Genomic DNA, 27,785 nt, shown 5'->3' on the forward strand with positions numbered 1-27,785 from the left:
CAAAGACCTAGCAGATTTTCTGTATTTGTGGTCTGTTGAAAGGAGGATTTACTGTGGAATGTAATATTGACCTAATATTCTGTGGGTTCCATCAATATTTTGCAGTCAGACTATGAAACTGATTGATACTATTACACTATAGAACAGTTCAAAAAGTAATTTGGTATATTACGTAATCTAAATTAACTGTTCCTCATTTTGACATTAAATTTTTCAGAAAGAATGGATGCCCAGCAGACTGCGTGTAATGAACAAGACACTGGTGCTGGCATGTTGTGCAAACCATGCTTTCTTAATTACAAATTTTAGAGAAATACTGCAGGTGATAGTTAAGTAAATCATTTGGTAATAATGTTTATAGAAATAAGATGTGTAATTTGCCTAATTTTAAGTTATAAAAAAAAAAAAGTAACAGGGATGAAGTGTAATAGTTTACAATAAGAGTAAATGTGTCAATTTTTGGATTTTTTAATTTTGTGTATTAATAAAACTCATTATTATACAATTAAATTATAGCACTAATTTTCCCCAAAACTGGTATTTTCAAAGATAGAAGAGATTTCATTTAACACTTTAAAATGTAAAGTTTTATATATGGCATATCTTCAGCATTGCATTTATTTCAAATTTTTCTTTTCAAGTCAGTGTTTTTAAGGCAATCATTGAATGTGGCACGATTATGGTCCTGAAGATGCTGACTTGATTTTAATGTACATTACTGTTTAAAAGACTTGTTCCTGTATGCATAATATGCACAAGTCACTTGTTAAAAAATGTACATAAACTGTTTAATCTTTTTTTTTCCAAAGATTTTTTTTTCCAAGTAATGAACCAGTTAAACTGTCTTCACTTGTATGTACATTCAGCAGTTTTGCATTATCTGTCCATAAACTACTTTGAGCTAGTTGCAAGCAGAAATGTCAAGAATACCCTTCTGTCAAGATCTTCCCCACATGAAGCAGTAAATTATGCTAATGCTGGACAAACTCATTTAACACTTACTTGGATTCACATTCAAACATTATTGATAGTGTCTTGCCCTAGTAGATGCACAAGTTTTCAATTCGGTGAAAAAATACTTCATTAAGGCACAGTTTGTGTGTAGTTTTTGCTAAATCATTCTAATTTTTAATGTTAAAACTGAAAAATGAACTAGAGATCTTTGTTACCATTTTACGGTGGAAAACAAAATTGCTACCGAGTAGTTAATTCATCCATTACTTGGTAATTCTCACATGATCATTAAAATATTTATTAATTAGACTTTTGATATTCAGATATTCTGCAAGAGCACAGCCATTTTAGGACTAAATGAAGATTCCTACTAAGGCCCACTTAATATATTTCCTCATCTTTGTGCTTGCACTGTACGACCCTCGTGGGTTTAGCGCTTAATTATAATTGCAATAATAATTACACTTGTTCCCTAACATGCACTATACATCACTGACATTAATAATAGTATGTATTAAAGCATCCTGTAGTGAAGCAAAAGATATTTGCTACTGAATATGGATACTTTAGAGTTTAAAGAATGAATTCCCTTAGAATTTTAAGTGTCAAAAATCTGCCTCCACTAGGGTATTTAAAAAAATTAAACATACATAGCAGTAATTTGGAAAGATCATAGTATTCATAGTTTGCCCAAAACAAAGATTACTCAATACAAAGACAGTACAGTATTTAGATGTAGCATGCTTTGATTAAGAGTTATGTTAGTGAAGGGAAATACAGGGGACCCCCACGAATTCGCTGTTCCAAATTTGTGGCTTCAGTAATTCGCTGATTTTTTTTTTTTTGGCTGTTTCATGGCAGTATATAATTTTTTGTTTTAACAAAATATTAAGAAAAATATAATTTTTGTAACAATGTAAATTCAGCAAAATTTCCACATAAAATGCAATACATACTGTATAAATTTTTTTAGTGTTGTAGAGAGAATGGTATCGTTCATTATTGGAGAGTACCTGTACATTTAACTTTACTTTTAATAAATTATTACCTTGTGTATACCAAAGAAGCTGAGTTTGAGAATAAAGTGTTTTGGGGGCATATTTAGGGTTTAAACAATGAAAATAGACACACAGGCATTTTTTAACCACATCCAGAATTCACTTTTTGCAAATTCTAGGGTGGTCTTGGAATGTAACCCCTGCAAATTTGGGGGGACTACTGTAAAGCTAAAATTCAAATTAAAAGATTGATTAATTGAAGTTTTAATGAAGTTAGGTTTGAATAGTAATAAGAATTACAATTAATGCTAAGTTACCAGAAGGTGCATTGAGTGAATGATGTAATTAAGCATAGAACTTAACAATTCATCGTTTCATTTCCTGATTATAAAAAAAGTGCTAAACCTACATGGGTCATACATTGCTTTAGTTTCTTGAAATGTGGTACACAATTCCACATTTTAGGACCTTGTGTTTAGATGAACTATTATTATAACTAAATACTAAACCTGCAAGTGTCATACAAAACATAATGAGAGGCATTTTTGAGTGTAATGCCCTTTGTTAATTTTTGAGGATGCATCTTGGGCAGCATTAGAGAAATTTTTGCAATTAGTATGTCCCTGCCTTGAAACTGAGTTGAAGGACATTCAGGTATATTGTACTTTTTGCTTTGTTGGCTTCTCTTGCCATGTGATACAAAGGTTTGGTATTCATAACTTGTGGTGCTTCCCAGTTGATCCAAAATATTCGGTGTTAATTTTGAGAACGTTAGAAAGTGATTTTTTGTTACACAATGAAAAGCTCTAATAAAAGAACAGTATTCATTAAGTTTATTCTCATGTGTACAATGCATCCACAATTATTAACCTACTTTTTAATATTCACCTACAATGTGCAGGGATTGATCTTGATCTGCAGCATCTTTTCCAGAAGACCATTAATTCTTCGGCAAACTGCATTTTTATGCATATCTAGTTGTACTACCTCACTTGTATGGATATTTCTAGTAATAGAGGCATAATCAAAGACCTGAAAATAAATGAATAAAAGTTTTAATTACTAAAAGTTAGTGGGGGACACTGAATCAGACTAAAAAATTCAGTTTAAGCCAAAATATTTCTCCAACTTTCCTAGCTTGTACAACACTTAGAAATTTAACATATTCCATGGGTTCACGTAACTGAATTCCCCTCAAAATGCTTTTTTATAGCTTATTAGTGTACAGTATTTGGGGGAAGGAAGCGGAAAACTCTCAAGGCATACAACACTTGGGGAAAGGGGGTTAATATGTTCAAGGAAGGAGAACAAGAGTCCAGTTCCTGGCATCAGGAGCCTGTTGCATGCATCAAGGCACCTCCCTCAAGTGTTTTTACAGAATAACTGTACTGAGGATTGTTGGAAGTTAGCATATTCCCTGTAGTCCTTAAAAAGTAGTAATAATACACGTTTACTGCAAGTGCTTGTACAAAGTATAAAGGCCTAGCTGACATCAATGACATACTGTACTATTATACAGAAAGCCCCTTGTTATGCGGAGCATTTCGGGCAAATTAGGTCAGTTTTGTCCCAGGATGTGACACACCAGTCGACTAACACCCACACTCATTTTACTGACTGGTGAACATAGACAACCGGTGTAAGGAAATGCGTCCAATGTTTCCACCCCTTTAAGAATTGAACCTGGACCCTATGTGAAGCTAGAGCTTTTGCTACCAGGCCACGGGGCACAGTGGCCTGGTGGCATCAGTGTGCCAGTTCTGTAATATATTTGAGGGAACAATTAACTCTAGAGACCTTTTAGTACCTGGGGAAACTGGAAGCTATCAGTTAATCCAAAAGAGGGTATAGCCATTTTGTTGGATAAGAAAGCTTCCCTGGTACCCATCGAGCACCTTTCTATACAGTAGTACGTCATTAATGTCAGCTAAGCCTGTATACCTCCTCCTACATGTACATGTAGAAAAATGTATAAAAAAACGGGGGGGGGGGGCACATCTCACGAGAGGCCAATTCAGTAAAATTGGATGTGAATAATAGCAAGTCATGCCATTAGCATAGGAGTCAATGAGTTGGTATTTTAATATCTGCTATACTGGAAGCACTAAATCAGTAGGACATGTAGTGCCTAGGGAAATGGGTAGTAGTCTAGTTAAATTCACAAGTTCAACTCTTCACATCATGAGTCCCTCACTGGTATCAAGGAACCCCCTATAAGAGGTTCAGTACTTTATCACTGGGTGAAAAGGTGGTAAAATGTGTAGACAAACCATATTAAGTTCAACAATATTATAATAAAAAAATGTGTAGATGAGGTTTATCCAAGACTTATCCTGACTTTCCTCCTTAGCATGCGAGCCTAATATCGTTACTGTTTTTCCAGACAACTTCAGTGTAGTATAGTACTATGACCCATAGGAATTCTGCTTTATAACCGAAATTAAAACGTGTAATAATTCATATTTCCCTACTAATAAACAATTTAAATTTTTCTCCTTAGCAAAATGAGCCTACACTATCTGTAACTACCAAGTGGCCCATATATTTAATATTAAAATTTCAGCCTTTGATACCCTTCATGCTGAAGGGCTCTTAATACAAGGAACTGAAGCTACCTTACCTTTGAGAAAACTTGATTGTTTGTAATTTCCTAAGTGTTGTATATCCCCTGTTAATACCTTCCCTTGAAAATTCAGTAAGTCATTGATGAATCTTTGATGGAAGAAGCTTTTAAGCAGATATTTTCAAATACAAAATAGTTTTTAAAGCTTTAACTATACCCCTAGATGCCAGCACCTAGTGCACAGAAATGCATTGCATTTCTGTGCACTGGGTGCTGGCTTTTTGGGCCTACTTTTGTACCAATTCATGTATATCCACTCCATTCCTTTTTATGACTCAAAGAAATAAAAGTATTATAAAGCTGCAAGAATTCCACATCTCCTTATCAGAACAATATAATTTTAAATAACCGTTCATCTTCAATACTTACCGAAATGTAGTCCAAATGAGAATTCTTAATAAATCATTATGAATGTGATGCAGAGGCTTGAGAAGAAGAGTATAGGATGAATGAAGCAGTGTACAGCAACGTTGCAGTAGTTGCTCATGCAGCAGTACACTAGCGCAAGTCTGTCTCTCGTTACAAAAGAAAAAACGATCAATATGTTAAATACTGAATATACAGTAATTAAAATAAAATGTGGAATCTGTCAACGCTGCCAGGAAAATAAAAATACTAGCTAGATACCTGTGCACCCACATCACACTATCTGGAATAATAGTTCATGTCCTACACCATCAGAGGATTTGGAGGAATTATGTACACAGCAGTAGCATGTAAATGAAAGTGATTAGGTAAGGAGGGAGTGTTCATAACAGTGATGCAAAACTTTGAAAAGGAAAGGATGAGGTACATGCTTGAATCGGTACCTCCTAAGGGGAAGTAGAAAAGAAATGAAGGTGAACAGAAATGGGGAGTAGATTAAGGAAAGGAACTGAAGTCAGAGACAAAGGTTAAAAGAATATAATAAAGGCAATGACAATTGAAAGTGTCAGCCTTACTAGAATCAGTGATTACTTTCATGATATTTGACTGTGGTCTATAGAAATTTAAAACAGATTGCAAGATGTTTATAAACTGTCAATGCTGTGAACTAAAATCTAGATATTGACTATCTATTGAAAGAACTAAAGGCACCAAGATACAGACCTTTTCCTTGGTGTTGGACAGCATCTATCTTTAACAGAATAGCTATTGAAGTAGATAAACATGCCTGATCCCTATAGTAAAGTTTAAATAGCTCCAAGACCAAATAAAGAACAACTTGCCTGTCAGTAACCCAAGTAAAGTATGGCAAAATTAAGAAAATTTATCTTCCAAGACATGTTGCTGACTTGGCCAAGTGATACATCACTTCCACGACATCCTGCACTATAAACCAAACCAGGAGGCTTGGTTGATAATGTCCTCAGCTCTTATACACTTAAGGTTCGGAATCAATCCCCAGCATTGGTGAAATGTTGGACACAAGAGAGACTACCCAATCACAATGGAAACATCTAAAGAAAATAACAGCAATTAAAATCTGAGAATTATTCGTTGAGGTAAAGATGAAGAGAGGCATTTCAATGTCTGAAAGTAAGGGGTGAGGAGAAAGATAAAGATTGTATATAACTTTTTTAAAAAACACAGACTACATTGCAATGGAGAAGAATTTGGTTAAACAGTCTAGTGTACAGATAAGTGCACACTAGAAGTGCACTTTCATTGTAGGAGGCATTGGGGTAAGGATGGAGACATGAAGCCAGGAACCTAGCGAAAGTGTAATTTCTTGGAAGCAAATAAAGAAGAAAACTGGAAAATGAGCATCAGGAGTGCCCTCAGGTTTCCCTCCATTTACTATTCCATTGTAATATAGTAAATAGTAAAATTAATGTCAAGTGATCACTTAAGTCAGGTTTTGGTGGTAGAGGGAAGTTTACTAAAAAACTTACAGTAAGTGGTTGTGAAACAAGATTAGTAGGTTGCTGGGCAGACAGGAGAAAGGTTAAAAGTGGATTAGACTATTACTGCACTTTAGGCTTGTGGATGTGGCTTTACTGCATTTGAGATTATCTGGGATGATGATCATAGTGTATAGAGCAATTAGTCTACAAAGCAATGGGTGTTGTGTACAAAAGCAGAAATGGCTTCTATCATTTAATCAGAAGGGAAAGAAAGTAGTCTGCCCATAATGCCATTGCATGATAGTGGCTCTTTTTACACTGCAACTCATTGTAACTATAGGATCTCAATGTAAACTTGCAAATAAATAAAAATTGTATTGCATTGAGACACTAACTAAGGCACCCTTGAACCTTTTCCTCTATCACCCGAGGACAGATTATGTAGGCTGTGTAGAATCAAACCAAAGAGGTTTCGTGGGAAAGTGTTTCACATGTATCGAATACAAAAGGTGATGGAGATGTGCCTTTATCCGATAGAAATTGGGAAGACATGTGAACATAGGATATTCTGAGCAGACTACTACTGCGAAGTATCATAGCTTGGCCATACGACATGCCCTTTTTATCATCTGGGAAATGGTAGCAGACCTTCAGAGCTTGCCCTCGAAATGAGATGAGGTGGGATAACTGCTCTTACCCTGTAGATTCATCTGTAATAAACAGCTGATGCAAAATTCATGTCCCTCGTGTTTTGACTGCCATTCTTAAAATAAACTAATAAACTTAAAATAAAACTAATATAAAATTAATGGGAGAACTTCAAGCAAACTTCTCTGCAACTGCTAATAATCCGATCAGACAAATCGTGCTTAGTGGACGGTGGATCCAGCCTTAGCTACTTTCTGCTCAATGACCCCCCAGCACAGGTTTAGCACTACACTTTCAAGTCTTACCCGTGTCTGAGAATCTCTGGTAGACAAAGTTGAGCAGCGTGTTGGCCAGACGTTGTGAGTCCCCCAAGCCACAGTCTAATTTGTTAGCACACTGCTTAAACTCCCCAGAGATGGTGACAACTTTCTGAAAGATAAAATATAACCCTATATGTAATTATATCCATAGAGCATTAAGTACTCCAGGGCCATTCTGTGCTGAACAGCAGAGGTGACAATATGAAATACCAACAACTATTCAGTCTCAGCTTCTGGGTTCAATAAAATTTTTGACCATTTATATTTGAGAAACTAATTGTTGAAAGGAATGTGCAGTAGGAAGCAATGACATGAAAATAAATTGCTAAACAGCACAGCAATAGTCAATCACTTGCATTAACAAAATTTGCTCAAATATTTAAGAACCTAGGGAGGAAAATATCATTAAATGACAAGACTTTTAAAGTCTCGGCATAAACATTTTTATTTTATAATGAAAATGCTTAAATATAGCTATGACTAACTGATGAAGAACATTATTTAAAACAGAGAAAAGGGGTTCGTCATAGGGCACCTGGGGAATGCAAGGCAAATCAGATTTAATCTATTCAAGGGGAACTTCAATTTCCTAGATGAACACTTCACCAGTATCAAGACATCCCCCCATTCTTCGAGTATAATTATTACAAATCATAACTAAGCGCTAACCCCATTCCTCGAAAAATTAGTTTTAAATGAACCCTCGCCTCCTCCAAAGAAAATGTGGTATTACAAATCTGGACAACTGTTTACCAGCAGTCTTTAATAATGCAACCCTCCAGCCAACAACTGAAAGATCCACGAGACTGACTTATAAATGTGATATAAAAAAAATGGTACTGACCATGCAGGCAGGGTCACTCTCATTGCATCTTGAAATTACACCAATCTCCTGGTCACAAGTCTGGCAGTCTATGCAGTACAGTGTCTGGCCTCCCTGAGGCAGCACCAGCACTGTAGTCACCACCATCACCAGCCACCACATGCAACAACCTGAAGGAGGTTAAGTTGATAATTTGAGATTTAAGTTCTACAGATTATTATATGCATTGGGAAGCACTAAACCCATAAATTATATGAAACACCTAGGAAATAAGGGAAGGGTGAATCAAGTTTGAACCAAGGAAGAGGGCAATAGCCTCAATTCCAAATCAAAATCATTTATTTCCTTGTAAAACTTAGTGTATGGTTTACATGTTATAAAATATTAATTACAAAGGCCACTAGCATGCTTTGGCATTTTGGGCAGACTAATACAGTGGAACCCCGGTTTTCGTCCTTAATCCATTATAGGTCGGTCGGTCAAAATCCAAAATGGACGAAAACCGAAGTAATATTTCCCATAAGAAATGAGGTAAATCCAATTAATCCGTTCCAGACACCCAAAAATATTAAAAAAACATTTTATAGAGAATAACTAGTTTTTTACATACAGAAAACAATGAAAAAATATAAAGACTAATTTTAATGGATAAATGAACATTTAAATCACTATTACATACCTTTATTGAAGACTTGTTAGCCCACTCACATCCAACCCCATGGACTTCCCCAAAACCACAATAGATTCCACAGCAGGCATAGGGTTGTCAAGTTTACACTAACATATTAAGTTAGTAATAGAACTAGGCATTAAAAAAACACACAAGTAAAACTCATACACAGTACTACATTCATTACTTACCTTAAAATATTTGTAGTCTTAATGTAGGGCAAGAGGTAAGTAGCAGGTAGTGTAGGTAGCTGGTAGATGTAGGTATGTAGTCCGCCTGTCTACATACCTACACGATATTTAATGCAGTCCAGAGCCATATTATTACCATCGACATACCATGTTCACCGAATTTAATCGTTTCTAACAACTACCTTTAGATGCCATCATAAACAAAGGGAGAAGTAATGAATAATTCATGCCTAGAATTGTAAACAAAAGCGTTATATGTATTAAGGGGAGTGACTGGGCCAACGCAGATTCATACACATTCTCTGGTGCTGGAGCAGAGAAGATGCAATGTATTCCCTCTGCCCAACTACCACCCCTACATAGCATATAAACATTGCATGTTATATGCTATGTAATGTGTTTCTTATATAATTTTGAAGAAAATATAGATGGATTAATGAAAATGTCTATATTAACATAAAATAAGACATTGGATGTGCCCAAGTGATTATTATTATTAACTATATTAGTATTATTACTATGGCATTAAGACTAGAGGGACACTCTTAATGAACGAGTAACAAAGGCAGACAGTCATGAACGAATAAGTTTATTCAGGTATACACAAATACAGTAGATATTTTCATACAAAGCAGCAAACGTGGAGAGAACCTAGGATAACCCAAAAAAGTCAGTAACTTATTTCCATGAGCGGCTGCGTCCTGTGGCAGGCGGACGTGTCTGGTATGGAAGATTTCCCAGCGGGTGTATGAAACCCGGGGTAAAATTTCGCCCAAACAAATGGTCGAAATCCGAATTGTACAATATCAGCAACAGACGAAATCCGGTGTTCCACTTTACTAATTCATACTACTTATATAGGTTATGGAGCAGTACATTTGACATTCTTACATTAGATAAATACATAATTAGATACATACTTAATTAAGCACATACATAATTCAAATTCAAAATTTATTCTCTATAAGGATTACAATGCTGAGTTTACAGAATTTGGTTATTGTGTGGTTTACATGTAGTAAAATAATAATTACAGAGTGTACCACTAGAACACCTAGCATGGCTAGGCATTTCGGGCAGACTTAAATTAAATCTTAAGTTTAAAATATTACAAAATTATGAGGTTAGTTGGTATTATGGCTAAGTGACTAAATACTAGTTTGTGAGTTTAACAATGTGAATGCTTTTGTTTTGGCACTATACATAGTTTCAGTATTGGAGTATCACAGGCCAACTTATGACTAGTTAAGATTCATTATTTTGAGATTGAGATTGATATTTCTGTTTATGGTCAAATGGGCGAGTAAGTGTTAACCACCAGGTGGTATTCGTGTAATTAGTTGACAGGGTGTATCAGGGAGATAAGATGTTTTCTGATGGTAGTTTTGAAGGTGATGAATGTGTCTGCAGTTTTAGAATTTTCAGGTAGGGTGTTCGAGATTTTAGGGCCTTTGACATACATTGAATTTTTGTAAAGGTTTAGTCGGACACGGGGAATGTCAGAGATGTTTGTGTCTGGTGTTGTGCCTGTGGGTTCTGTCGCAACTATCAAGAAAGCGTTTTAGGTCAAGGTTAATATTGGAGTTTAAGGTCCTGTAGATGTAGATTGCACAGTAGTAAGTGTGGATGTACTGAACAGGGAGTAAGTTTAGATCTATAAAGAGTGGGGGGGTGTGTTGTCAAGGATGGGATTTAGTGATTATTCTTACTGCGGCTTTTTGTTGGGTTATTATTGGCTTTAGGAGTGTTGCTGCAGTTGAACCCCAAGCACAGATAGCATAGGTGAGGTATGGATATACAAGTGAATGGTATAGTGTGAGAAGGGCAGTTTGCGGCACGTAGTATCGTATCTTGGAGAGGATCCCAACCGTTTTGAATACTTTTTTGGTTATGTGTTGGATATGGGTGCTGAAGGTCAGGTTGTTGCCCTCATTATGCCTGGCAATTAGAGTGTTGTCGATCTTAATGTTAATTTGCGCATCTCCTGCTCTGCTACCAAACAATGTAGTAGGTTTTGTCAGTGTTAAGTGTAAGTTTATTGGCTGTCATCCAAGTCTGATATTTTGATCAGCTCCTCATTAACAATGGTGTTGAGGGTGGCAAGATTAGGGTGAGAGATGACATAAGTCGTGTCGTCAGCAAAGAGAATGGGGTTCAGGTGTTGAGATACGTTTGGAAGATCATTGATGTATATGAGGAAGAGCAGGGGACCAAGGACACTTCCCTGCAGAACTCCAGTATCAAGTGGCTGTGTTGTTGATGCTGTGTCTTTAATGGTGACATACTGATACCTATTAGTAAGGTAAGATTTGAAATATGCAAGCGCATGGCCTCTTATACCATAATGGTCAAGTTTGTGGAGTAGGATGCCGTGGTCTACTGTGTCAAAAGCTTTTCTTAGGTCAATAAAAATTCCTAGTGGATATTCCTTATTTTCCAATGCTGTGTAAAGCAGATCTAGCATTTTTATGATTGCATTGTTAGTGCTTTTATTTTTCCTGAATCCAAATTGGCAGGGGTTGAGTATGTTTTGTGCTGTTATAAATGAATATAGTCTCCTGTGCATGAGTTTCTCAAAGATTTTGGATAGCAATGGTAAGTTTGATATTGGCCTATAGTTGTTTAAATCTGTAGGGTCACCACCTTTATGTATTGGTGTAACCCTTGCCATCTTGAGTAGTTTTGGGAAGGTGCTAGTTTCTAATGACTTGTTAAAAAGTAATGAGATAACATGAGAGGACATGGGCCGCTCTCTTGTACAATAATGGTGGGACATGAGACAGATTCCCCGAGTTATTTTTAAGTGATTTTATAATATCGGTGACTTCCATGGGCTCAGTTGGAGCAAGATAGAAGGAATTTGGGAAATTCCCATCTAGGTAGTCCCTGGCATGGGCATTGGTGCGTGGGATTTTATTGGAGAGATTAGAACCTATGGTTGAGAAGTCGTTTATCTTGTTAGCTGTGTCAGTGGGATGCAGTGGTGTTTCATTAGGTTTAGTTAGGGCAATATTCTTGTTTTTTTTTCAGTTTGTGGGTCCCTAGAATCTGAGAGAGTGTTTTCCAGGTCTTTTTTATATCTCCTCTTGTGTCAGTGAATCTACTGGAGTAGTATAGTTGTTTGGCTTTCTTTATTACTTTGGTGAGGACTGATTAATAGTGTTTAAGAATATCTGTGTATTAAGCCCCGTCTATATTGCTTTTCATATTGGTGTTTCTTATCAATGGATTTCAGAATGGTGCTGGTTAGCCATGGGCAACCAAGCCGTTTGTTTGTGATCTGTTTCGTTTTTATAGGACAATGTTTGTTGTATAGTCTAAGTAATTTGTTAAGAAAAATGTCTGTCCAGTCATCAATACCATTGGCCTTGGAGAATTCTGTAGGCCAGTCAACAGTCTCTAGGTTAGCTGTGAACTTCCTTACTGAGGCCTCATCATGGAGTCTAAATGAAACTTTGTTGTATTCAAGTGGTGGTTTACTAATGTTTGTCAAGAGGAAGGTAGGGTAGTGGTCTGTAGTGCTATCTGTGATTATCCCTGATTTAAGGGGGGCTAGTATATTGATCCATATGTGGTCTATTATGGTTGCACTTGTTTCAGTGAGCCTGGTTGGTTTAGTTATTGTTGGTATGAGAAGTGTGTTGTTCATATTGTTGATGAAATCAGTTACAGGCTGATCATCTAGTAGGCCAAGGTTGATGTTGAAGTCTCCAGCTAAGAGAAGGTGGTGCTTATTCATTTGTCTGTTTGTTATTAGTGCCTTTAGTTTCTCACTGAAATTTGGGATGTTTGTGTGGGGTATCCGGTAAATGGCACCGATTGTAATAGGCGTCTTAAGGTTTTTTACAGTAAAATTAACAATAGTGAGGTAGAACAAATCATATAATAAAATTACAAATGGTAAATTTAGTAATGGGGCTGGATTTGTCTGTTTCCTGGAGTTTACCTGGAGTTTACCTGGAGAGAGTTTCGGGGGTCAACGCCCCCGCGGCCCGGTCTGTGACCAGGCCTCCTGGTGGATCAGCGCCTGATCAACCAGGCTGTTGCTGCTGGCTGCACACAAACCAACGTACGAGCCACAGCCCGGCTGATCAGGAACTGACTTTAGGTGCTTGTCCAGTGCCAGCTTGAAGACTGCCAGGGGTCTGTTGGTAATCCCCCTTATGTGTGCTGGGAGGCAGTTGAACAGTCTCGGGCCCCTGACACTTATTGTATGGTCTCTTAACGTGCTAGTGACACCCCTGCTTTTCATTGGGGGGATGGTGCATCGTCTGCCAAGTCTTCTGCTTTCGTAGTGAGTGATTTTCGTGTGCAAGTTCGGTACTAGTCCCTCTAGGATTTTCCAGGTGTATATAATCATGTATCTCTCCCTCCTGCGTTCCAGGGAATACAGGTTTAGAAACCTCAAGCGCTCCCAGTAATTGAGGTGTTTTATCTCCGTTATGCGCGCCGTGAAAGTTCTCTGTACATTTTCTAGGTCGGCAATTTCACCTGCCTTGAAAGGTGCTGTTAGAGTGCAGCAATATTCCAGCCTAGATAGAACAAGTGACCTGAAGAGTGTCATCATGGGCTTGGCCTCCCTAGTTTTGAAGGTTCTCATTATCCATCCTGTCATTTTTCTAGCAGATGCGATTGATACAATGTTATGGTCCTTGAAGGTGAGATCCTCCGACATAATCACTCCCAGGTCTTTGACGTTGGTGTTTCGCTCTATTTCGTGGCCAGAATTTGTTTTGTACTTATATATATTGGAAGTGTATTTTAGGTAGACTTAGGATTAACTTAAGATTTAATAGGCAATAGCTATATTAGTAATTTACGTTTACAGTCATTTAGGTGGGTGCAAGTGCAAATTAGGAGGAATTACAGGTAATGAGAGTAAGAGGACTATATTGGTTTGGATGTGTTCATGATACAAACATGAAATTAGGAATTTCATTTGGTTAGCTAATGATGGGGTGTGTTAGGGAGATGAGATGTTTTTTAACGGTAGTTTTGAAAATGGTGGTCAAGACTGCAGTTATAGTTTTCATGCAGGGAGTTCCAGATTTTAGGTGCTTTTATGTACATCGAATTCTTGTAGAGGTTTACCCGGATACGAGTAATGTCTGAGGTTTTTGTGTCTGGTATTATGTCTATGGGTCCTGTTGTAACTATCAAGAAAGTGTTTTAGTTCTGGGTTAATATTAGAATTTATGGTTCTGTATTGTAGAAACATTGGGCGTGTTTCTTTACACCTGTTGTCTATGTTCCCCATCAGTAAAATGGGTGCCTGGGTGTCAGTCGACTGGTGTGGGTCGCATCCTGGGACACTGGCCTAATTTGCCCGACATGCAGAGCATAACAAGGGGCTTTCTGTATAGCAGTATGTCATTGTCGTCAGCTAGGCCTGTACATCATGTACATGTACTTGTAGTAAATAAAGATATTATTATTACGTGTTGGACATGGGCGCTGAATTTCAGGTTGCTGTCAAGATGTAGGCCCAGGAATTTGCCCTCATTATGTTTACCAACAAAGTGTTGTTAATCTTAATGTTCAGTTGTGCAACATCTGCTCTACCAAACATAATATAGAAAGTTTTGTCAGTATTAAGTGTAAATTTATTGGCAGTCATCCAGATCAATATTTTTAGGAGCTCTTCGTTAACAAGGGTGTTGAGTGAAGCAAGATTCAGGTCGGAGATGACAAGTGTGGTCAGCAAAGAAAATAGGCAGAATCAACTTCCTTAACTACCTGGAGAGAGTTCCGGGGGTCAACGCCCCCGCGGCCCGGTCTGTGACCAGGCCTCCTGGTGAATCAGAGCCTGATCAACCAGGCTGTTGCGAGCCACAGCCCAGCTGGTCAGGAACCGACTTTAGGTGCTTGTCCAGTGCCAGCTTGAAGACTGCCAGGGGTCTGTTGGTAATCCCCCTTATGTATGCTGGGAGGCAGTTGAACAGTCTCGGGCCCCTGACACTTATTGTATGGTCTCTTAACGTGCTAGTGACACCCCTGCTTTTCATTGGGGGGGGATGTTGCATTGTCTGCCAAGTCTTTTGCTTTCGTAGCGAGTGATTTTCGTGTGCAAGTTCGGTACTAGTCCCTCTAGGATTTTCCAGGTGTATATAATCATGTATCTCTCCCGCCTGCATTCCAGGGAATACAGGTTTAGGAACCTCAAGCACTCCCAGTAATTGAGGTGTTTTATCTCCGTTATGCGCGCCGTGAAGGTTCTCTGTACATTTTCTAGGTCAGCAATTTCACCTGCCTTGAAAGGTGCTGTTAGTGTGCAGCAATATTCCAGCCTAGATAGAACAAGTGACCTGAAGAGTGTCATCATGGGCTTGGCATCCCTAATTTTGAAGGTTCTCATTATCCATCCTGTCATTTTTCTAGCAGATGCGATTGATACAATGTTATGGTCCTTGAAGGTGAGATCCTCCGACATGATCACTCCCAGGTCTTTGACGTTGGTGTTTCGCTCTATTTTGTGGCCAGAATTTGTTTTGTACTCTGATGAAGATTTAATTTCCTCATGTTTACCATATCTGAGTAATTGAAATTTCTCATCGTTGAACTTCATATTGTTTTCTGCAGCCCACTGAAAGATTTGGTTGATGTCTGCCTGGAGCCTTGCAGTGTCTGCAATGGAAGACACTGTCATGCAGATTCGGGTGTCATTTGCAAAGGAAGACACGGTGCTGTGGCTGACATCCTTGTCTGTCGGATATGAGGATGAGGAACAAGATGGGAGCGAGTACTGTGCCTTGTGGAACAGAGCTTTTCACCGTAGCTGCCTCGGACTTTACTCTGTTGACGACTACTCTGTGTTCTGTTAGTGAGGAAATTATAGATCCATCGACCGACTTTTCCTGTTATTCCTTTAGCACGCATTTTGTGCGCTATTACGCCATGTTCACACTTGTCGAAGTCTGTATATATTACAACTGCATTCTTTTTGTCTTCTAGTGCATTTAGGACCTTGTCGTAGTGATCCAATAGTTGAGACAGACATGAGCGACCTGTTCTAAACCCATGTTGCCCTGGGTTGTGTAACTGATGGGTTTCTAGATGGGTGGTGATCTTGCTTCTTAGGACCCTTTCAAAGATTTTTATGATATGGGATGTTAGTGCTATCAGTCTGTAGTTCTTTGCTGTTGCTTTACTGCCCCCTTTGTGGAGTGGGGCTATGTCTGCTGTTTTTAGTAACTGTGGGACGACCCCCGTGTCCATGCTCCCTCTCCATAGGATGGAAAAGGCTCGTGATAGGGGCTTCTTGCAGTTCTTGATGAACACAGAGTTCCATGAGTCTGGCCCTGGGGCAGAGTGCATGGGCATGTCATTTATCGCCTGTTCGAAGTCATTTGGCGTCAGGATAACATCGGATAGGCTTGTGTTAACCAAATTGTGTGGCTCTCTCATAAAAAATTCGTTTTGATCTTCGACTCGAAGTCTGGTTAGCGGCTTGCTAAAAACCGAGTCATATTGGGACTTGAGTAGCTCACTCATTTCCTTGTCATCTGTGTAGGACCCAATAAGTAGGGGCCCAATACTGGATGTTGTTCTCGACTTTGATTTGGCATAGGAGAAGAAATACTTTGGGTTTCTTTCGATTTCATTTATGGCTTTTAGTTCTTCCCGCGATTCCTGACTCCTATAAGATTCCTTTAGCTTAAGTTCGATGCTTTATTTCTCTGACCAGCGTCTCCCTACGCATTTCAGATATATTGACCTCTTTTAGCCGCTCTGTTATTCTTTTCCGTCGCCTGTAAAGGGAGCGCTTGTCTCTTTCTATTTTACATCTACTCCTCCTTTTTCTTAGAGGAATAAGCCTTGTGCATACATCGAGTGCCACGAAGTTAATCTGTTCTAGGCATAAGTTGGGGTCTGTGTTGCTTAGTATATCTTCCCAGCTTATATCGGTTAGGACTTGGTTTACTTGGTCCCACTTTATGTTTTTGTTATTGAAGTTGAATTTGGTGAATGCTCCCTCGTGACTAGTCTCATTATGTCGATCTGGGGCTCCACGCATACATGTCAACCTCAATTATGTTGTGATCTGAGTGTTTTTGATATGGTGACATTTCTTATCAGATCATCATTGTTAGTGAAGATGAGGTCTAGTGTATTCTCCAGTCTAGTAGGCTCTATTATTTGCTGGTTTAAATTGAATTTTGTGCAGAGATTTAAAAGCATCAATGCACTGGACAGGATTACAAAAAATTAACATCCTCAAATTCAGTGGTTCAGAAACCCTACAGATAACCCGACTTAGTATATCCCGTATAACTTTTTTTTTTTTTTTTAACTGTTATGGAAATTTGTATGGACTGCCTCCTCGTGAGCTGCTCAGTAAGTAATAAGCAAGTTTATTCAGGTATACACAAATCCAATTACAACATAGATCATCATACATAGCAGCATATGTGTAGAGAACCTAGGATAACCCAAAAAAGTCAGACATTGAGGCAGACAGTGAGGCAAGTGTTTGACACCCTTAGATTAGTCGTCTCAGTCTCGCAAGTTGCTTTTAGGCCATTTCCACATGCACCTGATCTTGCAAGAAATTCCTAACTACATGCACGAATAAAGGACCAACTTACTTGGTGGTGAAGAATATGCTACAAGAAATTGAGGTTCCTGAACCTGTATTCCCTGGAACGCAGGCGGGAGAGATACACGATTATATACACCTGGAAAATCCTAGTGGGACTAGTACCGAACTTGCACACGAAAATCACTCACTACGAAAGCAAAAGACTTGGCAGACGATGCAACATCCCCCCAATGAAAAGCAGGGGTGTCACTAGCACGTTAAGAGACCATACAATAAGTGTCAGGGGCCCGAGACTGTTCAACTGCCTCCCAGCATACATAAGGGGGATTACCAACAGAGCCCTGGCAGTCTTCAAGCTGGCACTGGACAAGCACCTAAAGTCGGTTCCTGACCAGCCGGGCTGTGGCTCGTACGTTGGTTTGCGTGCAGCCAGCAGCAACAGCCTGGTTGATCAGGCTCTGATCCACCAGGCGGCCTGGTCACAGACCGGGCCGCGGGGGCGTTGACCCCCGGAACTCTCTCCAGGTAAACTCCAGGTAATACCCAAGCAACTAGATTTCTCGGGTCCCTCTCTTCTAGACACCACGTGCAGTGAAGACTTTTTCTTGAAAGTATTCAGATGGTATTAGTATCCCTGCCTGCACCTTAAGGATCCCTGATTTCAAAATGGGGTATTCCATAAGCAGTATTTATGCAGCAAATGACACTAGCTTTTAGACCAGTAAATGTAGTGGTCTCTGGGCGTCCGTCCGCTCATGACCCACAGTTCAAATAACCCACGTTAATACAGGGGGCCTGGAAAGAAGTACCAAGAGCTGCAGCTCTTGGTACTTGTTATCACCACGGTGTCAGGTCTTAGAAGAACAAACTAGCGTCTGTATGACCTGATCTAGCCTCCTTTCAGGCATGGGGGGTCACCTTATCTAATATTTACTTACATTAGTAAGGCAACAGTGGCACTTCCCCGCTCCATGGGATATGACCCCATTCCAAACTACCATTCCTCAATTTTCCCCAAAATTCTTCTCAAATCACAACCAAAGCTTCGCCTTGAAGCCAACAGGATGCCTAAAGCTGTAGTGATAGCTTCATCACACAACACACTTTTACACAAATTATGTTATTGGTTCTGTTCACTAATCCACTGGTGCAGCTGGTAGTGTTGCTGTTGTCATAGTGTTGGCTCTCAACGAAATTGGAGCACGTACCAATAACTGGGTTTCTACACTTCAAACAACTGTGCCATACTCCATGCACTCAAATGTGTCCATGTATCTAAGGTTGACACTTAAATTGTAACTGATTCTCTGTCATCCATAAATGATCTCAACTCGTTAAGTATAAATTGTGGCATGCTTGTGTCAGAAGCCAGACACGTATGGTAAGATTGGGGATAGTGGAGTCAGTGCACATGCTATGATTCCATCTCATTGGCCTTCAGATGCATGATAGAACTGATGAATTGGCTAAGTTATACTCTTTCAGAAAGGGAAGAGACTACAATCTTAGGTTGTCAGTTAGCAGTTTGAGAACTTAAACCGAGTTTTATTGACTTAAGACTAGGTAGATTGACAAGTCAGTCCATCTATCATTCTATCATGCAGGATGAGCCACATGTCTATGGTGCATCCAACAAAATAAGCCGACTCTTGGATGTCACTACTGCCCGGCTCCGGCTGTTACAAGTATTTTTGGCAGGTTAAATCACCACCACCAGATGTAGACCAAACGAAATTTAAACTTTCCCAGATGGACTATTGTCACACCTTGCGTCATTATGTACTGGAGTGCGATAAAATTAATGAATTCAGAGAACTCACTCAGAAATGTTCAAGAAATGTCAAAGTAAGTTATCCACAGTGGTACATTACAAACTATTCTGGAAAAATACCTTGACTTTGCTCCCTGTAAAGCATTACCACTGTGTGTGTGTATGTGTGTATGTGTATGTATATGTGTATGTGTGTGTATGTTTACCTGGAATTTACCTGGAGAGAGTTCCGGGGGTCAACGCCCCCGCGGCCCGGTCTGTGACCAGGCCTCCTGGTGGATCAGAGCCTGATCAACCAGGCTGTTGCTGCTGGCTGCACGCAAACCAACGTACGAGCCACAGCCCGGCTGATCAGGAACTGACTTTAGGTGCTTGTCCAGTGCCAGCTTGAAGACTGCCAGGGGTCTGTTGGTAATCCCCCTTATGTGTGCTGGGAGGCAGTTGAACAGTCTCGGGCCCCCTGACACTTATTGTATGGTCTCTTAACGTGCTAGTGACACCCCTGCTTTTCATTGGGGGGATGGTGCATCGTCTGCCAAGTCTTTTGCTTTCGTAGTGAGTGATTTTCGTGTGCAAGTTCGGTACTAGTCCCTCTAGGATTTTCCAGGTGTATATAATCATGTATCTCTCCCTCCTGCGTTCCAGGGAATACAGGTTTAGGAACCTCAAGCCCTCCCAATAATTGAGGTGTTTTATCTCCGTTATGCGCGCCGTGAAAGTTCTCTGTACATTTTCTAGGTCGGCAATTTCACCTGCCTTGAAAGGTGCTGTTAGTGTGCAGCAATATTCCAGCCTAGATAGAACAAGTGACCTGAAGAGTGTCATCATGGGCTAGGCCTCCCTAGTTTTGAAGGTTCTCATTATCCATCCTGTCATTTTTCTAGCAGATGCGATTGATACAATGTTATGGTCCTTGAAGGTGAGATCCTCCGACATGATCACTCCCAGGTCTTTGACGTTGGTGTTTCGCTCTATTTTGTGGCCAGAATTTGTTTTGTACTCTGATGAAGATTTAATTTCCTCATGTTTACCATATCTGTGTATATGTGTGTGTATATGTGTGTGTATGTGTATGTGTGCGTGTGTGCGCGTGTATGTGAATGTATGTGTATGTGTGTATGTGTGCGTGCATGTGTGTGCGCGCGCGCGTGTGTGTATGTGTGCGTATGTGTGCGTATGTGTGCGTGTATGTGTGCGTGTATGTGTGCGTGTATGTGTGCGTGTATGTGTGCGTGTATGTGTGCGTGTATGTGTGCGTGTATGTGTGCGTGTATGTGTGCGTGTATATATGTGTGCGTGTATGTATGTGTGCGTGTGCGTGTATGTGTGCGTGTGCGTGTATGTGTTCGTGTGCGTGTGCGTGTGCGTGTATGTGTGCGTGTATGTGTGCGTGTATGTGTGCGTGTATGTGTGCGTGTATGTGTGCGTGTATGTGTGCGTGTATGTGCGTGTATGTGTGCGTGTATGTGTGCGTGTATGTGTGCGTGTATGTGTGCGTGTATGTGTGTGTGTATGTGTGCGTGTATGTGTGCGTGTATGTGTGCGTGTATGTGTGCGTGTATGTGTGCGTGTGTGTGTGCGTGTGTGTGTGCGTGTGTGTGTGTGCGTGTGTGTGTGTGCGCGTGTACATGTGTGCGCATGTGTGCATGTGTGTGCATGTGTGTGCATGTGTGTGCATGTGTGTGCATGTGTGTGCATGTGTGTGCATGTGTGTGCATGTGTGTGCGCATGTGTGTGCATGTGCGTATGTGTGCGCATGTGCGTATGTGTGCGCGTGTATGTGTGCGCGTGTGTATGTGTACTCACCTATTTGTACTCACCTATTTGTGGTTGCAGGGGTCGAGTCACAGCTCCTGGCCCCGCCTCTTCGCTGATTGCTACTAGGTCCTCTCTCTCCCTGCCCCATGAGCTCTATCATACCTCGCCTTAAAACTATGTATGGTTCCTGCCTCCACCACATCACTTTCTAGGCTATTCCATGGCCTGACTACTCTATGACTGAAGAAATACTTCCTAACATCCCTTTGATTCATCTGAGTCTTCAACTTCCAATTGTGACCTCTTGTGTCTGTGTCCCATCTCTGGAACATCCCGTCTTTGTCCACCTCGTCTATTCCGCGCAGTATTTTATATGTCGTTATCATGTCTCCCCTGACCCTCCTGGCCTCCAGTGTCGTCAGGCCGATTTCCCTCAACCTTTCTTCATAGGACAATCCCCGTAGCTCTGGGACTAGTCTTGTTGCAAACCTTTGCACTTTCTCTAATTTCTTGACGTGCTTGACTAGGCGTGGATTCCAAACTGGTGCTGCATACTCCAGTATGGGCCTGACGTAGATGGTGTACAGAGTCTTAAACGAATCCTTACTGAGGTATCGGAACGCTATCCGTAGGTTTGCCAGGCGCCCGTATGCTGCAGCAGTTATCTGATTGATGTGCGCCTCAGGAGATATAATTGAGGTTCAGTCATGTATGCGCGGAGCCCCAGACCGACATAAGGAGATTAGTCACGAGGGAGCATTCACCAAATTCAACTTCAATAACAAAAACAAAGTGGGACCAAGTAAACCAAGTCCTAACCGATATAAGCTGGGAAGATATACTAAGCAACACAGACCCCAACTTATGCCTAGAACAGATTAACTCGGTAGCACTCGATGTATGCACAAGGCTTATTCCTCTAAGAAAAAGGAGGAGTAGATGTAAAACAGAAAGAGACAGGCGCTCCCTTTACAGGCGACGGAAAAGAATAACAGAGCGGCTAAAAGAGGTCAATATATCTGAAATGCGTAGGGAGACACTGGTCAGAGAAATAGCAAGCATCGAACTTAAGCTAAAAGAATCCTTTAGGAGTCAGGAATCGCGGGAAGAACTAAAAGCCATAAATGAAATCGAAAGAAACCCAAAGTATTTCTTCTCCTATGCCAAATCAAAATCGAGAACAACGTCCAGTATTGGGCCCCTACTTAAACAAGATGGGTCCTACACAGATGACAACAAGGAAATGAGTGAGCTACTCAAGTCCCAATATGACTCAGTTTTTAGCAAGCCGCTAACCAGACAGAGTCGAAGATCAAAATGAATTTTTTATGAGAGAGCCACAAAATTTGATTAACACAAGCCTATCCGATGTTATCCTGACGCCAAATGACTTCGAACAGGCGATAAATGACATGCCCATGCACTCTGCCCCAGGGCCAGACTCATGGAACTCTGTGTTCATCAAGAACTGCAAGAAGCCCCTATCACGAGCCTTTTCCATCCTATGGAGAGGGAGCATGGACACGGGGGTCGTCCCACAGTTACTAAAAACAACAGACATAGCCCCACTCCACAAAGGGGGCAGTAAAGCAACAGCAAAGAACTACAGACCAATAGCACTAACATCCCATATCATAAAAATCTTTGAAAGGGTCCTAAGAAGCAAGATCACCACCCATCTAGAAACCCATCAGTTACACAACCCAGGGCAACATGGGTTTAGAACAGGTCGCTCCTGTCTGTCTCAACTATTGGACCACTACGACAAGGTCCTAAATGCACTAGAAGACAAAAAGAATGCAGATGTAATATATACAGACTTTGCAAAAGCCTTCGACAAGTGTGACCATGGCGTAATAGCGCACAAAATGCGTGCTAAAGGAATAACAGGAAAAGTCGGTCGATGGATCTATAATTTCCTCACTAACAGAACACAGAGAGTAGTCGTCAACAGAGTAAAGTCCGAGGCAGCTACGGTGAAAAGCTCTGTTCCACAAGGCACAGTACTCGCTCCCATCTTGTTCCTCATCCTTATATCCGACATAGACAAGGATGTCAGCCACAGCACCGTGTCTTCCTTTGCAGATGACACCCGAATCTGCATGACAGTGTCTTCCATTGCAGACACTGCAAAGCTCCAGGCAGACATCAACCAAATCTTTCAGTGGGCTGCAGAAAACAATATGAAGTTCAACGATGAGAAATTTCAATTACTCAGATATGGTAAACATGAGGAAATTAAATCTTCATCAGAGTACAAAACAAATTCTGGCCACAAAATAGAGCGAAACACCAACGTCAAAGACCTGGGAGTGATCATGTCGGAGGATCTCACCTTCAAGGACCATAACATTGTATCAATCGCATCTGCTAGAAAAATGACAGGATGGATAATGAGAACCTTCAAAACTAGGGAGGCCAAGCCCATGATGACACTCTTCAGGTCACTTGTTCTATCTAGGCTGGAATATTGCTGCACACTAACAGCACCTTTCAAGGCAGGTGAAATTGCCGACCTAGAAAATGTACAGAGAACTTTCACGGCGCGCATAACGGAGATAAAACACCTCAATTATTGGGAGCGCTTGAGGTTCCTAAACCTGTATTCCCTGGAACGCAGGAGGGAGAGATACATGATTATATACACCTGGAAAATCCTAGAGGGACTAGTGCCGAACTTGCACACGAAAATCACCCACTACGAAAGCAAAAGACTTGGCAGACGATGCACCATCCCCCCAATGAAAAGCAGGGGTGTCACTAGCACGTTAAGAGACCATACAATAAGTGTCAGGGGCCCGAGACTGTTCAACTGCCTCCCAGCACACATAAGGGGGATTACCAACAGACCCCTGGCAGTCTTCAAGCTGGCACTGGACAAGCACCTAAAGTCAGTTCCGGATCAGCCGGGCTGTGGCTCGTATGTTGGTTTGCGTGCAGCCAGCAGCAACAGCCTGGTTGATCAGGCTCTGATCCACCAGGAGGCCTGGTCTCAGACCGGGCCGCGGGGGCGTTGACCCCCGGAACTCTCTCCAGGTAAACTCCAGGTAAACACCCCCAGATCTTTTTCCTTGAGTGAGGTTTGCAGTCTTTGGCCATCTAAACTATATTGTGTCTGCGGTCTTCTTTGCCCTTCCCCAATCTTCATGACTGTCTGTGTGTGTGTGTGTGTGTGTGTGTGTGTGTGTGTGTGTGTGTGTGTGTGTGTGTGTGTGTGTGTGTGTGTGTGTGTGTGCGCGCGCGCGCGCATGTGTGCATATGTGTGCGCGTGTGTGCATGTGTGCGCGTGTGTGCATGTGTGCATGTGTGCATGTGTGCATGTGTGCATGTGTGCATGTGTGCATGTGTGCGCGTGTGTGCATGTGTGCGCGTGTGTGCATGTGTGCGCGTGTGTGCATGTGTGCGCGTGTGTGCATGTGTGCGCGTGTGTGCATGTGTGCGCGTGTGTGCATGTGTGCGCGTGTGTGCATGTGTGCGCGTGTGTGCATGTGTGCGCGTGTGTGCATGTGTGCGCGTGTGTGCATGTGTGTGCATGTGTGCGCGTGTGTGCATGTGTGCGCGTGTGTGCATGTGTGCGCGTGTGCGCGTGTGTGCGCGTGTGTGCGCGCGTGTGTGCGTGTGTGCGCGTGTGTGCGCGTGTGTGCGCGTGTGTGCGCGTGTGTGCGCGTGTGTGTGCGTGTGTGCGTGTGTGCGTGTGTGCGTGTGTGCGTGTGTGCGTGTGTGCGTGTGTGCGTGTGTGCGTGTGTGCGCGTGTGTGCGTGTGTGCGCGTGTGTGCGCGTGTGTGCGCGTGTGTGCGTGTGCGCGCGTGTGTGTGCGTGTGTGTGCGTGTGCGTGCGTGTGTGCGTGTGTGTGTGCATGTGTGCGTGCGTGTGTGCGTGCGTGTGTGCGTGTGTGCGTGTGTGCGTGTGTGGGCGTGCGTGTGTGCGTGTGTGCGTGTGTGCATATGTGCGTGTGTGCGTGCGTGTGTGCGTGTGTGCGTGTGTGCGTGTGTGCGTGTGTGCGTGTGTGCGTGTGTGCATGTGTGCGTGTGTGCATGTGTGCATGTGTGCATGTGTGCGTGTGTGCATGTGTGCATGTGTGCGTGTGTGCATGTGTGCATGTGTGCGTGTGTGCATGTGTGCATGTGTGCGTGTGTGCGTGTGCATGTGTGCGTGTGTGCATGTGTGCGTGTGTGCGTGTGTGCATGTGTGCGTGTGTGCGTGTGTGCATGTGTGCGTGTGTGCATGTGTGCGTGTGTGCGTGTACTCGCCTAGTTGTACTCACCTAGTTGAGGTTGCGGGGGTCGAGTCAGAGCTCCTGGCCCCGCCTCTTCACTGATCGCTACTAGGTCACTCTCCCTGAGCCGTGAGCTTTATCATACCTCTGCTTAAAGCTATGTATGGATCCTGCCTCCACTACATCGCTTCCCAAACTATTCCACTTACTGACTACTCTGTGGCTGAAGAAATACTTCCTAACATCCCTGTGATTCATCTGTGTCTTCAGCTTCCAACTGTGTCCCCTTGTTACTGTGTCCAATCTCTGGAACATCCTGTCTTTGTCCACCTTGTCAATTCCTCTCAGTATTTTGTATGTCGTTATCATGTCCCCCCTATCTCTCCTGTCCTCCATTGTCGTCAGGTTGATTTCCCTTAACCTCTCCTCGTAGGACATACCTCTTAGCTCTGGGACTAGTCTTGTTGCAAACCTTTGCACTTTCTCTAGTTTCTTCACGTGCTTGGCTAGGTGTGGGTTCCAAACTGGTGCCGCATACTCCAATATGGGCCTAACGTACACGGTGTACAGGGTCCTGAATGATTCCTTATTAAGATGTCGGAATGCTGTTCTGAAGTTTGCTAGGCGCCCATATGCTGCAGCAGTTATTTGGTTGATGTGCGCTTCAGGAGATGTGCCTGGTGTTAAATTCACCCCAAGATCTTTTTCCTTGAGTGAGGTTTGTAGTCTCTGAACCCCTAGACTGTACTCCGTCTGCGGCCTTCTTTGCCCTTCCCCAATCTCCATGACTTTGCACTTGGTGGGATTGAACTCCAGGAGCCAATTGCTGGACCAGGTCTGCAGCCTGTCCAGATCCCTTTGTAGTTCTGCCTGGTCTTCGATCGAGTGAATTCTTCTCATCAACTTCACGTCATCTGCAAACAGGGACACCTCAGTCTATTCCTTCCGTCATGTCGTTCACAAATACCAGAAACAGCACTGGTCCTAGGACTGACCCCTGCGGGACCCCGCTGGTCACAGGTGCCCACTCTGACACCTCGCCACGTACCATGACTCGCTGCTGTCTTCCTGACAAGTATTCCCTGATCCATTGTAGTGCCTTCCCTGTTATCCCTGCTTGGTCCTCCAGTTTTTGCACCAATCTCTTGTGTGGAACTGTGTCAAACGCCTTCTTGCAGTCCAAGAAAATGCAATCCACCCACCCCTCTCTCTCTTGTCTTACTGCTGTCACCTTCTCATAAAACTCCAGTAGGTTTGTGTCTCAGGATTTACCTTCCCTGAAACCCTGTGTGTGTGTGTGTGTGTGTGTGTGTGTGTGTGTGTGTGTGTGTGTGTGTGTGTGTGTGTGTGTGTGTGTGTGTGTGTGTGTGTGTGTGTGTGTGTGTGTGTGTGTGTGTGTGTGTGTGTGTGTGTGTGTGTTGGGGTCATTGCACCTACTGGGATAGTTTTTTTTTTTGGGGGGGGGGGCGCAATTACTGTTTTTATTGGGGAGTCAGTACAACTACTGTGATCGTTTGCTTTAAGTACTTGCACTGCTGCAGTGGAATTTTATGACCAACCTCCACTATTCCTTCTGCATCCACTTAGGTGGAGGAAGTTGGGCTTATGAAACTCAAGGGGGGGGGGGGTTAACTGTCGGATAGCGCAGCGTCAGAGATCCATCTAGTTTATGGCTGCCTTCCACTGGTACACTTCAATTACCTTAACCTGAATAGGTCCTTCCAGAGTGCTGATTCAGTGCCTTCAGCCTACACAATGAAAAAACCATCTACCTAGTTATATTCCTCCTCCCTCCGTCCACCCCCCTTTCCTCCTCTTCCAACTTTTCCACTTCTCCCTTCGACCTATCGTTATCTTTCACTCGTCCTCTTCCCTCCCCCGACCCCCCGTATTCTCCACATCTTCCCCAGGATATCTACACGTATTTAGTCTAGCTAGCTTTACCGAAGCGAGCAGTGTTTTCAACGGAATCTTTTCCAATATTTCTTATATCGCGACTAGATAATTAGCAAAGACAAAACCTAACGGTATCTAAAGTATTATCTATGATCTTCCGCCTGTGCACTAAGTAATGGCTATAGGGAGAATGATTTATTAGGTTTAATATCTTCCTACTGCACAAGTGTCATCAACGCTGCATTCACCCGTACACTAACATCTAGAATAAATCCCTAGAGTATAGGAAGGAATAAACTGTGTATATGCACACCTCTGTATATAAACATTTTGAGTGTATGTAAAGAATGCTCACAAAATCATTCAGAGCTCCTCAGAACAACAGTAAGAAAACCTCACCCGACCGCTGCCTGAGACGGTACTGACTAAGTAGTGGTTATCTGGTTGAACCCAAAGATTCACGTTCAAGTATTCACAAGAACTCGAAGCTGTTAAAACCTCATAGTTTGTATACACGACGAGATGTATATCTGCCAGTGTCTATATATGCTC

The 27,785-nt window shown here is 41.9% G+C and overlaps 2 protein-coding genes across 9 annotated transcripts in view; one reads left to right on the plus strand and one right to left on the minus strand.

Annotated features, from left to right (window-relative positions):
• Positions 1-2,788, plus strand: part of LOC128686756 (uncharacterized) — a 35,686-nt gene extending 32,898 nt beyond the window's left edge. For 2 of the 3 annotated variants that reach the window (XM_070082279.1, XM_070082277.1), the window contains exon 5: positions 218-2,788. The gene's annotated coding sequence lies outside the window, so the exon portion shown is untranslated. The remainder of the gene's footprint in view (positions 1-217) is intronic. The other variant, XM_070082278.1, reaches the window with a different exon arrangement.
• Positions 2,774-27,785, minus strand: LOC128686757 (uncharacterized). 6 transcript variants are annotated; one of them, XR_011391664.1, is made up of 5 exons: positions 27,633-27,785; positions 8,214-8,362; positions 7,355-7,478; positions 4,945-5,084; positions 2,774-2,984 (listed from the first exon to the last, which is right to left on the minus strand). XR_011391664.1 is itself a non-coding variant. In XM_070082281.1 (5 exons), the coding sequence occupies exons 1-4, from the start codon at positions 27,560-27,562 to the stop codon at positions 5,074-5,076; spliced, it is 300 nt and encodes a 99-aa protein (XP_069938382.1). In that variant the 5' UTR covers positions 27,563-27,577; the 3' UTR covers positions 2,774-2,984; positions 4,945-5,073. The 6 variants fall into 6 exon arrangements, 2 of the variants coding, with proteins under 2 accessions (XP_069938382.1, XP_069938381.1); XR_011391665.1 differs by having other exon boundaries at positions 27,589-27,654; XR_011391667.1 differs by lacking the exon at positions 27,633-27,785 and adding an exon at positions 19,581-19,603.

The sequence above is a fragment of the Cherax quadricarinatus genome, chromosome 7 (genome assembly GCF_038502225.1).
Source record: "Cherax quadricarinatus isolate ZL_2023a chromosome 7, ASM3850222v1, whole genome shotgun sequence".
NCBI classification, from domain to species: Eukaryota; Metazoa; Arthropoda; class Malacostraca; order Decapoda; family Parastacidae; genus Cherax; species Cherax quadricarinatus.